This window comes from Leptodactylus fuscus, chromosome 4, assembly GCF_031893055.1.
Source record: "Leptodactylus fuscus isolate aLepFus1 chromosome 4, aLepFus1.hap2, whole genome shotgun sequence".
NCBI classification, from domain to species: domain Eukaryota; kingdom Metazoa; phylum Chordata; class Amphibia; order Anura; family Leptodactylidae; genus Leptodactylus; species Leptodactylus fuscus.
The window spans coordinates 140,377,197-140,392,368 of record NC_134268.1 but is presented as its reverse complement, the minus strand read 5'-3'; the positions used below and the strand labels follow the sequence as shown (position 1 = coordinate 140,392,368).

Sequence of the window (15,172 nt, the reverse complement as noted above, 5' to 3'; positions counted from 1 at the left end):
CCTTGTTAACACTTAGTGTATGAGGAAAATGTATAAAGTGAAGGTAAAAACATTGCTCCAAGTACACATTCTGGAACCACCATGTTTAATGATGGACTTGATATAACAAGCACAGAGTGGTTGGCAAGACACAGAGTGGTTGTCTTTGTCTTTCTAGTCAACTCTTATCAATAGAACCTTTACAGAGAGAGAGAATGCTTTTACAGATTCTTGTCAAACTCAGGAGATTACTGTTGAGACATGAGCCATCTGTTAGGGGTAACATTATTAATAGAATTACTTACTTGTATAGCCATGCTAATTCTCTAGTGTTGTTCATTTGAGAAGGGGATTTACATAGATAGTGCTAGAACATTTACAACAACAAGTACAATAAATATAAACGTTAACTAGATGACTGACCAAGTATAAATGGGAAATTGGGCCCTAGCTTTATGTAGTTGACAAACTACAGGTGAAGGTTGGATACGAGTGGATATGGTGGCATAATGGCAGCTGGGATACTATGATTTGTAAATTATTCTATGGAGGCAGTTCTTCTGGTTGCATTTGAAGGCTTCATTGTGAGGTCTGATGTATTGTGGTAGTGAGTTCCAGAGTATAGGGGATTCATTGGAGAAATCTTGTAGGCAGTTGGAGAGGAGTGGATAAGATGAGAGTGGACTAGGAGGTCTTGTGTGGATCAGAGACTCCTTTTGGGATGGTGGCCGGAAGAGAGGTCAGAGATGTTTCTAGACGACTCGCTGTGGCTTTCACCTTTTTGTAATTTAAATGTCAAATAGTTGAAGATCTAGAAAAAGTCCCAATATTGCTTAAAATCATAGAATCAGTTTTTGGCTCTATTCACATCTGTGTTGGAGTCTTCATTTGGAGACTTAGTCACAGTGTTCATCCAAAATCGCCACGTAAAAAAGTCCTGCAAGATCGACTTCTTTGTCCAACTGTTTCACTTTTAGGGTGAGTTCACACGGAGGAAAGTGGAGCGCAATCTGGCACGTATACACGTGTCGGCAGATTGCGCTCCGCAAAAGCTCCGTGTATATGTGCCAGATTGCGCTCCACTTTCCTCCGTGTGAACTCACCCTTAAAGGAAAAAAAGGACAACCAATGAATTCCATTATAGTTAAAGGAATATGCTGGGCGTATTATTTCATAGAAGAGAATGTATATAATAGGTCATAAATACTCGCAGTACAATGAAGTAAAGTTTTAGATCCCATTTTTAGTCCCAGTTTTAGTTACCGAAGGCAAATAGTACTGTTTACACAATCGTTTCATCTGACCGATCTGGAGGATTCTGAGAGTGATTGAGAGAAGGTGCTGTGGTTAGATGAGACAAAAATTGAGCTCATTGGCATTAACTCAACTTGGCGGGTTTCAAGGAAGAGAAATGCTACCTATGAAAAAAAAAAAAAACATCCCCACTGTCAAGCATGTAGGTGGAAACATTATGTTTTTGGGGTGTTTCTCTGCTAAGGGCACGGGACTACTTCACAGCATCAATGGGAGAATGAATGGAGCCATGTACCATAAAATCCTGAGTGACAACCTCCTTCCCTCCTCCAGAACATTAAAAATGGGTCGTGGCTGAGTCTTCCAGCAGGACAATGCCCCCAAACATACAGCCAAGGCAATGAAGGAGTGGCTCAAAAAGAAGCACATTAAGGTCATGGAGTGGCCTAGCCAGTCTCAAGACCTTAATTCCATAGAAAACTTATGGAGGGAGCTGAAGCTTAATGATTTAGAGATGTTCTGCAAAGAGGAGTGGACCCAAATTCCTCCTGACATGTGCGCAAACCTCACCATCGACTACAAAAAATGTCTGACTGCTGTGCGCGCCAACAAGGGTTTGGCAACAAGTATTAAGTCTTTTTTACCAGAAGGATCAAATATTTATTTCTCTATCCAAAATGCAAATACATTTATAAAATTCATACAATGTGATTTTCTGGATTTTTATTTTTGATATTCTATCTTTCACTGTTAATATTATCATACCCTTAAAATTATAGACTGTTCATGTCTTTGTCAGTGGGCAAATTTACAAAATCAGCAAGGGATCAAATAATTATTCCCTTCACTGTACTTACAGAATAAGTCTGCACACTATTGTAGGTAATGGGTTAACCATACGGCCACATCATTGTTGGAACCAAATCTGACCTTTCCACTGTTCCGGTCTGTAATTGGCTTATGGCAATAATTCCATTTTATGAAGTAGGCTTTGGGGAGATGGAGCCCCAGGAAAAAGGTGTCTCATGCCCTAAATTCCAGCTTTGCTGATTAGCTAAGGAAAATGAATTTCAGAGAAATTTGTCAAATGTAATTTTAGAATGTGTAATCTCATTGGAGTTAATGATTTAGATGTAGTCTCTGCTATTTCATACCTTGAACCTGATAGAGGAATAAAGCCCATATTATTCCTGAGAGCAAACCAGCAATGAACTGTCAACAAAGATAACCACTGCAAAGTGTTCTGCTTAGAAGAAAAACATACTTTTCTGTGGTTTTCATGTAAGCCCAGACTTGCATGAAATGGAATGTTAAATTGTGTTTATGAAATGTGCTGAAATTTGAAGCCAAAACAATGCTTTGCTCAAGTATAGTCAGAATGTCAGAACTTACTTAAAGGCAAGTGATCAAAAATGGCCTATTTTTTAAACCAAGAATTTTTATAGATTTTATTTTTCATTTTCATCATCACTACAGCTATACATCAATATTTTAATAATACTATATTCTGCAATTTTCACTCTGGCTACTTAGCTTAATAGTTCTGTCATGCTTTGAAATCCCTGCTCATTCTGGACTAGTTCTTAACTTGTTGAAAAGGAGCACTCACACTGACAACTAATCCCAGAATAAGCAGAGAATTATATGCATAAACGACAATTTATACAAATATTTTTCACCAACACTAAATATCAAACTGTTTATCAAACCTCCTGCTCTATAATATGCTGTCTGTAGACTGGACTGTATTTTCAGGGGTTCCCTTCAACCCCTTCACTACATCTGATGTGATGGGTGGTCAATCTTGACTGTCACATCTAAGTTGTTTTTTTTTCCGTGGCCCCCTGATCACCGAGATTTTTGGGGCGCCAATATGTTGTGATAGCAGTTGGGGACCTGATTAAGGGTCCTGGATCTGCCATTAGCCCTATTTTAGGCCCTGTCAGAGAACTAGGCCTAATAGCATTGCTGTCAACATCATTCAGCACATTAGTGTTGAATAATTAATCACAATTACAGTGTAATCTCCTCCTGGGACTAAACAAAAGTAAAAAATAAAATATTTGAAAATGTAAAAAAATATAACTATAAACTAACATTCCCATTTTTCCCATCTCTAATTCCTTCAGTATGTAAAGCAATAAAACACACTCATAAAAATATTATATATCCCACTTAGCGAATGTCATAACAAAAGCTAAAAAAAGGAGCACCATTTTTTTGGTCACCTTAGCTCCAAAAATGGAGTAAAAATGATCAAAAGCTACATGTATGGCAGAATGGTACAGCTCGTCCAGCAAAACATAAGCCCTAAACTAATGCTGTTGAATTATAACAATTTATGACTTTAGAAGACATAGATGCAAAACTCCTGATTTTTCAATCAATTCTATGTTAAAATTTGTAAAAAGCAATAAAACTATAATCATAATAACATATTATCTCTGCTATGCTTTGTAAGACACAAACTAAGAGGTGCTAACATTAGGAAAATGCCATCATGCAGACATGGCTTAATTGTATTTAGTTTTTTAGTTTTTGTTTTTTTTTTGGGGGGGGGGGGTGGTTGTGTTTTTAAAGAAGGGCAACTCCACAATGTGAGCTGTGCATTACAGTAAATATATTTTAATAACCTGCTTTGTATGAGGGTTAAAAGAAATAGTAAAAATCTATTGAGAATGAATACAAGCAAATTGTATGAATTAGTTATTAGGTTAATTTAGCCAAAGCTTTATGTAGTGCACTGGCAATAGAAATAAAGAAGTTAATCTGTAGCGCCAGCCATCATACTTTCACACTGTAGCCACTATTTCCTTGACAAACCACTTTACCCAAGATTTCCAGTGAGTATCCTGCAGTGAAAGTGCAGATATTGGCAACAATACAATTAACTCCAGTGTTTAAACATTTTGCTCAGAAAAATGTCCAGCATGTCAGGAATTCATTATCGGAAAGAAATGCTTCCTTATCCTTCCTTGTGTGCTTGACACATGAGAAAATGTTTATGCACAGTCTGATGTGAAATCCGTTCCTATGATTTATCTTATTTCTATTTTGAGCTTTTCAGAAATGTCAGAAATGTTTTGTACATTTCTACATGTTACAAGTTCTCATATTATCCAGCTCCACCAAAAATACAGAACTAGAACATGAGCAAGCTGAGAAAATATTCACATTTGTTCTTTGCAAATAGCACAGTTAAAGCGTAACTTTTGTTTCTATGCAGCAGCATGTAAAAATTATTCTTTACCAGTGATTTCTCTGTTTTTGGTGTAGCATATATTGGTAGCTTATGAAGCTGAGACGCTGAGCTTTCACATGACACCAGAAGCACTTGGTATAAAACCGGAGATAAAGTGATATAACTTAGTTGTTAGGGAGAACTTTTGTTCTGCTCAAAAAAAAAAAATACAGTAAGATAAAATACATTGCAAAAATGTTCAACAACTCCTTCCCTACGCAAACAAAAAAAGTTACAAAAAAGTTACACTTTGTTACAGCAGATAGAGGAGCTGCCCAGTTTTACACATAGGGTACAATTCTATTCTATAAAATTTTATATCAACTTGAACCACTTTTGGGTTAAAAAAATCTGCAGATAATGCACATAAAATAAATAAAAACCATGGCACATTATATTGAAAAAAAAAACCCACATTATTAGAAACATTGTGTTTGTGAAAACAAGACCCCCTCGAATGGTATCTATAGGACTTGTATAAATATAAGCCTTGTGCTGTACTGTGCCCCATGTACATACACACTTGTATCTTGAGAAAGCTTGATGTATACGGGCTAAATATGCGGTGAAGGATATTGAAAAGGTCCCAGTGCTGGGTTATCTCCTGTAATTCTCTGTTGTCTTTATATACTTTATACATGCTTTGGATGGTTATCATATTTTCAGCATTGTGGATGTTATTGCTGTGCGTATGCATAGTAAAAAAAAATAGATATTAATTTATTGACTTTTTGCCCCTGTATAGTTGATGTTGTTTAGTTTTTAACCATGTTTTGGTTCAAAAGAAAATGCTATTATTTTTTTTTGTAATAGATGTTTGTGTGTGTGTGTATATAATATATATATATATATATATATATATATATATATATATATATATACATAATTTTGCGTTCCAGCTACTATACATTAAACTAAAGTTAACTCAACTGTTTTGCAGTGCTATAAGAGCAGACGATGAAGTGGCTTTAGTTAAAAATGGAGACGAAGAATATTTTATAGCTGCGCAGTTCCAGGAGTCACTGGCTGAGCTTGATGAAGACTCAGAAGGTACGTCTTTGCTTAATGCTACCACTAATATTACAGCAGTCATGATATAATTTTAATATATTTACAGTAATTTATTTAAGCAGTTAAATGAAAACATATAGGTTATTTAGTCTTGCCTTCGCTAAGGGTAGAACTCAAACTCTAACATGCACTGTTGCCCAGGGATTATTAATTGTGGCAAGCAGGGCCGCCGATAGGGCAGTACTACTGGTACTGGCGTCAGGGGCCCGGCCAAATTGAAAAATGGGGGGGGCTCGGTTTTGGCCCGCCACTGTGTGCCGGCCCCCTGGCGCCCGTAGCAGTCATTGTGTATGTCCTATTTCAACTCAGATCTGCATCCAGAGGATGCAGATCTGAGTTGAAGACATATGCGGCTGAAGCAAGGAGCTGACACAGGTCAGCTCCTCGCTTCGCCGCTGCGTGCCTCTCTCGCTGACACATATGCGGCTGAAGCGAGGAGCTGACATGTGTCAGCTCCTCGCTTCGCCGCCGCCGCTGCTACTGGCTTGTAGACGCCATGTGATCACATCGCGTCTAAAAGCCAGTAGCCGGCGGCAGCAGCGAAGCGAGGAGCTGACACAGGTCAGCTCCTTGCTTCGCCGCTGTGCGCCTCTCTCACTGTCACATATGCGGCTGAAGCGAGGAGCTGACCTGTGTCAGCTCCTCGCTTCGCCGCCTCCGCTACTGGCTTGTAGACGCGATGTGATGACGTCACATCGCGTCTATAACTGTGCGCCAGTGAGAGAGAGGCGCACAGAGAGCTGCGGGGGAACGAAGGAGAAGGTAAGTCAGTCAGTGTAATGTGGAACGTGAAACTGGGGGCAGAGAGAGGACAGCATGACACTGGGGGCAGAGATGGAGAGGACGGCATGACAATGGGGGCAGAGGTGGAGGGACATGAATATGGGGGCAGAGATGGAGAGGACGGCATGACAATGGGGGCAGAGATGGAGGGACATGAATATGGGGGCAGAGATGGAGGGGACATGAATATGGGGGCAGAGATGGAGAGGACGGCATGACAATGGGGGCAGAGATGGAGGGACATGAATATGGGGGCAGAGATGGAGAGGATGGCATGACAATGGGGGCAGAGATGGAGGGACAGGAATATGGGGGCAGAGATGGAGGGGACATGAATATGGGGGCAGAGATGGAGGGGACATGAATATGGGGGCAGAGATGGAGAGGACGGCATGACAATGGGAGCAGAGATGGAGGGGACATGAATCTGGGAGCAGAGATGGAGGGGACATGAATCTGGGGGCAGAGATGGAGGGGACATGAATCTGGGGGCAGAGATGGAGGGGACATGAATCTGGGGGCAGAGATGGAGGGGACATGAATCTGGGGGCAGAGATGGAGGGGACGTGAATATGGGGGCAGAGATGGAGGGGACGTGAATATGGGGGCAGAGATGGAGGGGACATGAATATGGGGGCAGAGATGGAGGGGACATGAATATGGGGGCAGAGATGGAAGGGACATGAATATGGGGGCAGAGATGGAGGGGACATGAATATGGGGGCAGAGATGGAGGGGACATGAATATGGGGGCAGAGATGGAGGGGACATGAATCTGAGGGCAGAGATGGAGGGGACATGAATATGGGGGCAGAGATGGAGGGGACATGAATATGGGGGCAGAGATGGAGGGGACATGAATATGGGGGCAGAGATGGAGGGACATGAAACTGGGGGCAGAGATGGAGGGGGGGACATGAAACTGGTGGCAGAAATGGATGGGCGGACATGAATCTGGGGGCAGAGATTGGGTGGGAGACATGAAACTGGGGGCAGATGAAGGGTGTATATGAAGCTGGGGGAGAGATAGAGGGGGGACATATAATGTACGGGTGACTGTAGGAGGATTATACTGTGTGTGGGCACATGAAAAATTAATGAGAATGGGTGGAGTCAACATAACAGTGGGTGGGGCTAAATTTTGGTTCTTCAAAAGTTGGGAGGTATGGGTACAGGGGGCAGTGGAAAGATGTTAGAAGGTGGACGGGGGGGAAGGAGGATTGTTGGGGCATCGGGTGTGCGGCACTGCGGAGAGGGAACGTCTGGGGCAATAATATATAATATATAAGTTTTTAGCTGGAGAACTACAAAGCACACAATAGCTCCAAAGGTATGTGTGCTTTGTATTAATAATGATGTAGGCTGCTATGTTACTTGCATAGCAGCCTGTTTGGGGGTGGGACTTTCACTTTAAAGGAGTGTTCACATTGTGTTTTTGGCCTCCCTTGCCGGGATACGTTGGTAACCAGTCACAATCAGCTCCCCACTTATCCCTGCACAGAGAACTGCAGGCCCCCCTTTTTTTTAATGGCCAGTTCTTCGTGCAGGGATAAGTTGACAGCTGATTCTGACTGGTTACCAACGGATCCCGGCAAGGGAGGCTAAAAATGCAATGTGAATAAGCCCTGAGGATTTATTAGGAGGGCTCTTATAGATGGTGTTGGCTCTCTATAGGCGCTGTCACACGTAGCAGATTGTACCTGCAAATAGAATCTGATGAAGCCTTGTAATGCTGCTAAATAAAGGGAAATGTAATACATAATGGGTATGTCGCAAATTAAAGTAGTTTTAAAATGGCGGCGGGGGGGGGGGGGGGGCAGACACTTAGGCTGTATGGGGCCCCAAAATTCCTGATGGCGGCCCTGGTGGCAAGATAATGCTTCCATGTAGTGCCCATTATTACTCTTACACCTGCTTTTGTACTCCTATTTAAGTTTTCTGAATCAAGGGGAAGAGTGGCTGTTCCATGCGCCATTCTTTAATGCTGTAAAACTCACTAGTCCCATACAGTGCACATAACTAATCATATTGCAATGCAGGTTGTATGTATTTATAAAGAGCAAGCTGCCAAGTTTCTTGTCCTCCTTATTTTTGTTAAGTGCATAAATAATACTAGATATTTCCTTATAATGTCATTATACCATGCCCAAAATAGTGCATGCATTGCACACATAACAACAATGCATAGAACATCTGCATGATAGTACCATGCATGGCTCCCAATGCTCATATAAAAATACCAGTAAATAAAGTTTTCAATATAGTTCCAAAGTCACCAATAGCAAAATTATTGACACAGAGCAAAACTTTACAGCATGGCCTAAGGAACAAAATGGGAAAGATGAGGAAAGAGTGCCAGACAAAAGTCCAAGTTGAGCATTGCATGAATCCCATAGGAACCAAGTTTGTTTGAGCCTATCCTTTTACCGTAGTTGTGCAATTAAATGTTCTGTATTATGCAGATTCAGTATCCTAGAATTGAGGTCTGCATTTGGAAGCAGTAAAAATGTGAAGGAGCAGCTAGACAACTCTTTTACTGAAGATTTTGGGAAGAACTTGCAAAATCTAAGTGATTGAGTCATAAATGATTATGGAGTCAAAAAGGGCAAAACATAATGATTGATCCAGAAAGGGATAATTTGGAGACTTTGCCAAAAACTGTGGGAGCCTACCTCAAAGCTGTATTATCAGCATATATAAGAATGGCTGGGATTGGCTTTATGGAGTAGTTCATGGGTATGATGCCTCATCATAAGTAATTTAAGCTTGTTTTTCTTATATAGTGTACAAAGAAAATTATCAGGGACGGCGTCAACATCTAGCAAAACCAATGCATGTGCCGTGGATCCCAAGCTCCTGAGGGGGCCCACTCGGCTCCCTGGTGCTGACTGCCTCACTTTATCTCCCCCCAAATCAGTGTCAGAGTTACCACCTAGCGCAGGGATACTCCAGCTATTGTAAAACTACATCTCCCAGCATGCATACTTGCTCTGCTGTTCTTGGAACTCCCATGGTAGCAAATGGAGCATGTTGGGAATTGCAGTTTCACGACAGCTGGAGTGCCGAAGTTTGCCTACCCTTGGCCTAGCGGGTGCTAGGGAGCCTACAAGTTCACTACCTTAGGCGGCCTGATGGGCTCCTGCTGTTTGTTTTTGAAACAGATCTGGTTACTCCAGCAGGTAACGGTCTCCATTTACTTACTGATCCCCGATCCTGTTCATGGCTGCCTCCACTTCTCCAGGGGGTCCCATATCACATCAGGGCCCCCTAGAGGACCAAAGGAGACCATGGGCAGAAGCACAGATTGGTATGTAAGTCCGCTGGCCTGCTAAAAGAGTGTTTTTTTGGGAAAATGAGGTCCGTTTGGTTGTTTCATTTTTCAGTCACTGGAGTATAATGATTGGAGGACTAGGGAAGGTGATCAAACATAAAAACAGTGTTACTTACCGCTCCTGGGCTCCAGCACGACTCCCCGCTATCTTCAGGCCTCTTCAATGACGTAACATCGGTCAAGCCAGCATCACAACACATAATGATCCCTGTGTAACCCACATGTGATATCACTGAAGAGGCCCAAAGACAACAGGGAGTCGCAAAATAGCCCAAGAGAGGTGAGTAACAGGTTAGATGCTTTTGACTTTAACCAAGTTTTATTATCTAATGCTGATTAGTAAATGATATTTACTTTACAGACATGGATGAAGTAGACATTGGAGAGAGCAATCATATTGGTACTAGAACAAGTCCTGTAGGTCAAGAGTCAAGCTATTCTAATGACTACGGTGAACATATTGCTGCTGTTCCTGTCACTGTTATAGATGAAGTTCCAGAAATTAACACTTTAAAATACAATCCACACAACATTATGGAAGTAAAAGAAAGCAATAATATGCAACAATCGTCTGACCTCACTGACAACCATACGATTGCTGTGGTTCCAGAAGTAGACAAATCCGAAAATAAAAATAGTACAATATACAGACCTCATCAATCTAATTCACAAGAAGGGAAATCTAAAGCTGAAAATGCTAAACCTGTGGAAACTAACTATACATCATATCCATCTATAAATAAATCTAAGCTCAATACATCTCAAAAGCAATACTCTGAAGAAAGTCCATCATCTAATATAGCAACTTCTGCTCCTTCCATCAAAGAATCTCAAGAAACCAGACCAAGAAAGGAAAGAACTGAGATGATGTCTGAACAAAAAGAGAAAGTAGAGATAAAAGAGAACTCTGCTGTACATAAGGTTTATAATAAGCCAAGTGAGTCCTCTAAACCAGTACTGTGGCGGCAGCAAACATATGAACCAAAAGTAGGCATGACTACTTTTATAGTCGTTCCACCCAAACCAGATATAAAGAAATATGACAGAGAGGTTTCCCTTTCAGCCAGTGCTATTAAGATAGATGAACTAGGGAACCTAGTAAATCCCCAGTCTTCATTGCGTAAAAAAGATGTGAAAGATACTTTAGCTAGTGAAAAAGAGGGGCCTCTTGTTGAGAAGCCTCTTTTGGAAAAAGCAAAAGAGTTCTGGAGATCAAATTCTACAGAATCACAGGCTGTGGAAATAAAGGAACATGCTGTCAGAAAGTTTGCCCCGCACCCTAGCAAAAGTTATAAGCCAAATCAAGCACCAGAAAATAAAGTCAACTCTCCACCAGTTGTGGGTTTAATCCAACAGGTGCCTGGTAAGAAATTCAATGATACCGATAATCGGATGCTGCAGACAAAATCGGCAACTCCACAGGAAAGGATGATAATAATTGAAAATACAAGCAAGGGGAGAACAGAAGTGTCACTTGGAAAACCTAATGTTCATAACAGATTTAACGGAATACAGCAGACAAAAGCTACACAAGGTCCAAATGAAAATATAACCATTATTGAAAACACTATTAAGGGAAAAACTGATCAACGAACTGCGGTTAGCAGGCCTAATGGATCTCAGCAGACCAAACTAGTTCAGCCGCCAGCAGCTTTGCAAGAAAAAGTAATCATTATTGAGCAACCAAACACAGAGAGAAAAGATTTGCCATTTCTCAAATCTTCCAAGCGGACATCTAGCCAATATGTTGCATCTGCGATATCCAGGTATACAGAGCCTGTTGATAAAAAATCCTTACAAACTTCAGAGGCCAAACTGAATACAAACTGTGATAATGGGAACGGCACTTTAAAAAGCAATAGAAACTTTCCAACAAAAGAGCCAAATGTAGAAATTAAAGCTGTAAATAAGCAAGAAACAAGTGTAGATTTCAGGAAAAATCTCAGCAGCAGTAATGGTCAAGTAGTGAATAAAAATCTCGAAATGGAACCAACATCAAAAATAAATTCTAATTGTGAGCAAAAAGAAACGCCATTGTCTGAACAGAATGGTTTCAGTGGATTCCAAAGTATTTTGGGAAATACAAATGTAACTAAAAGGACAAACATAAAGTCTTCTGCTCAAACTGAATCTTCCTATGCGTCTCGACCAATATCTGCTCTGCCATCAAATGCCTTCTTAAAAGCTGTTAGGGAAAAGTCTGTTAAAATAGAACAAGCCAATGCAATTACCCCCCTAAAAACAACACCTACCACTGTAGTAATCCATGAGAAAGAAGAGAAACATGATATTGATATTATACCGTCAACAGTAATAGATGAACCAGACAGTACAAGCAGTGGTAATGTCTTTGGACCAAAGGCAAGATTTCGACCAGTTGTGCAGAAGCCTATGCAGAAGGATTCCTCTATCCATAGTGCCCTAATGGGGGCTATACAGTCTGGGGAAGGTAAAGAGAAGCTTCGAAAAATTCAGGTAAACTGAATGTTGTCTTCTGTGTCATGTTTAATTTAATATATATCACAATTGTGAAAATAATTTGTTGAAATGTATATGAGATTCAATAGTCTAGTCAGTTATATGGAATCCAGTGGTATCAAGTTATATTATTACTAAATTTCAGATTTAAGCTTACCAAACCTTTGTGGCCTTGCTCACTCTTCAGCTGTTAACTGTATTGGCTAAGAAAATGAATATGGGTAAAGATTATTACTAAATGAAGGATGAACTTAAAAGTTTCCATAGGCATTGCCAGAATATCGGAGGCAAGGATCGTACTGGCTGGAATTTTACATGTCTATCATTTTTGTATATAGCCACCAGTTGCACAACATCTATTATAAATTCCATGAAAATTAAATAGTTAAAGTGAATCTGAATGTATGCTAGCTGTTGAAAACACCTTTTTTTCACATAAGGCCCACTATGCAGTCAAAGAAATTTTAATTTGCCTTGATTTTTAAAATTGTATTCAACTTAGTTTTTCTTGTGTGTTGCTCTGCAAATATCGTTCACATACAATTTTATTGTGACCGATCTACATTATTTATGAGTTTCTTATAAACATCCATTTATGACAAATTGTTTTATGTTATATTAGAGCTCACCAACAGATGGATGTGAAAAGAAGTTCACCGAGCCAGAGAATGAAAGGTCTGCATTACTCTCAGCTATTCGAGCACATGATGGCACCTCAAGGTTGAAAAAGGCAAGTGTAAAGTTGTTACGTCCAATGAGTATCCAGCAATATTCAGCATTCATGCAAATACTTTTTACATCAGCTGTATACCTGCAGAACGTCATACATAACAAGGACAGTCATAATAAAATAAAGAAACAATTAAAGGGATTGTCTGACTCTTTTTATTGATGAGATATCCATTAAACGAATGTTATTTTGTTTGGCAGATATCTTCTGCTGCTTCCAATGAACTCCAGATATTAAGAAGTAAAGAAATGTTGCAGAAAGACAATGAAACTGTAATAACGAAAACATCAGTTCCTTCCTCACCTTTGTCACCACCTCCTCCACCTCCACCACCACCACCACTTGTAATAAACGCAGCACCAAAATCACTACCAGTCTCTTCAAACAGTTCGGCAGATGCACGAGAAGCTTTATTGGAAGCCATTCGTTCAGGAGCAGGGGCTTCCAGATTGAAAAAGGTAAATATACTGTATACACATTGTGCATTGTGTAGCCACCTGACACTGTATATTCACTGGACTTAACAGTATGAAGTCCTTCCTTTAGCTCCATGTAGTCCTTTTACTAAAGAGGTTTGCAAGTTTACAAATAGGTAGAAGTAATTCTGGTTAATCAAGAGATACTGGGATGAATTTATGATAGAAAGAAAAAGAATTGAACAAAAAAATACAACATTGTTGGACATGCTTTACACTACATATATTAGCGGGCTTAGGCTATGGCCCAACTTTGCGAAACCACACCATTTTTGGCTTTTGTAGAAACTTAGCATAAAAAAATGTTGTATTTTAGAGTATCAGCAAAGCGAATGAGATATCTTTAATCCCTTCCACACATTGTGAAATAAAGAGTTGTAGAAAAGCCGCAGCATGCTAATTTTAGCTGTGGAACACCAAGGTTTTTTGTTTTTTTTTTACAGGTGATGTAAAATTAGGCTAGACAGACAAGAATTCTGCCATATCATTCCATCATCAGTCACTGTGATAAATCTGGGATTTATTCTGCTTAGCAGGTTTATGCAGACAGTGGTTTATCTGATTTTAACCCACTACTGTGGAAAGATCTGATAATAGGTGTTTTCGTAAAAATCTCTCATCCATAGCACTGTTATGCTTTCATTGTACAGAAGGACTTCTATACTTTAATATAAAAGATGCATATATTTAGCTATAAGTTACAGTCCCTGACAGAAGTTCTGTCGCTTATCCATGTTGTGGAATCAAAAGTTTATAACCTGACTTTAAATTCATCCATTGGTTTTAGAAATGACTTATATAAAAGCTGAAACCCTCCCAAATGTTTGTTTGGTTTTTTTTGTTAAGAAAATAAGTTGGCTTCACCGCTGAAATATTGATCATTTAATGAACACAGAAAGGTCAGATTTTGGCAAGACAAAAGTTTTGTCACACACAAAGTAATGTGAAAATCAAACCAATAATTCAGTTCCAATACAAAGATATGTTTCTTTACATTGGTGAATGAAGTTGTGGTGCTATTCTCCTCATTTGAAGTCCATGCTATCAGACTTTTCCGCCCACTCTCCTTACGTGTAGCTGTGATCTACCGTCCACCTGGCTCACCCTACCAATTTTTGGACCACTTTGCTTCTTGGCTTCCCCACTTTTTATCCAGTGACATTCCTACCCTCATCATGGGTGACTTTAACATCCCTATTGACTCCCCTCACTCCCCAGCTGCCTCACAGTTTCTCTCATTAACCACTTCTCTTGGTCTTTCACTATGTTCCTCTTCTGCCACACATGTAGGTGGAAACACGATTGATCTTGTCTTCCATCGACTCCTCACAGTCTCTAAATTTACTAACTCTGCTCTGCCCCTCTCTGATCATAATCTTCTGTCTCTCACCATCAGCGCCCTCTCCCCTTCACAAGATGCACCTACCCAACACACATATAGGAACTTACGTGCTATCGACACCCAGCACCTCTCAGATACTCTACAGTCCTCTCTGTCCCCTATCTCCTCAATCTCCTGTCCCAATCTGGCCACCAGTCACTATAATGAAACCCTTAAAAATGCATTGGATGAGGTGGCTCCCCCCTCCACTCGTAAAGTCCCACATAGGAGGCAGCAGCCCTGGCACACGCCACAGACACGATTTCTTCAGCGGTGCTCTAGGTGTGCCGAACGTCTCTGGAGAAAATCACGTTCACCTGCAGATTTCCTCCACTTCATATTTATGCTTAAAACATATAGTTCTGCCCTTTACCTCGCCAAACAAGACTATTTCACCGCCCTCATCTCTTCTCTCTCCAACAACCCTAAAAGGCTTTTTGAAACTTTT

The 15,172-nt window shown here is 40.4% G+C and overlaps 1 protein-coding gene across 1 annotated transcript in view; it reads left to right on the top strand.

Annotated features, from left to right (window-relative positions):
- COBL (cordon-bleu WH2 repeat protein) overlaps positions 1-15,172 on the top strand; it is a 241,349-nt gene that overhangs the window by 218,326 nt on the left and 7,851 nt on the right. Inside the window, exons 12-15 of the mRNA XM_075271170.1 lie at positions 5,415-5,524; positions 10,021-12,134; positions 12,760-12,867; positions 13,068-13,325. Coding sequence (XP_075127271.1) covers positions 5,415-5,524; positions 10,021-12,134; positions 12,760-12,867; positions 13,068-13,325 — 2,590 coding nt within the window. The remainder of the gene's footprint in view (positions 1-5,414; positions 5,525-10,020; positions 12,135-12,759; positions 12,868-13,067; positions 13,326-15,172) is intronic.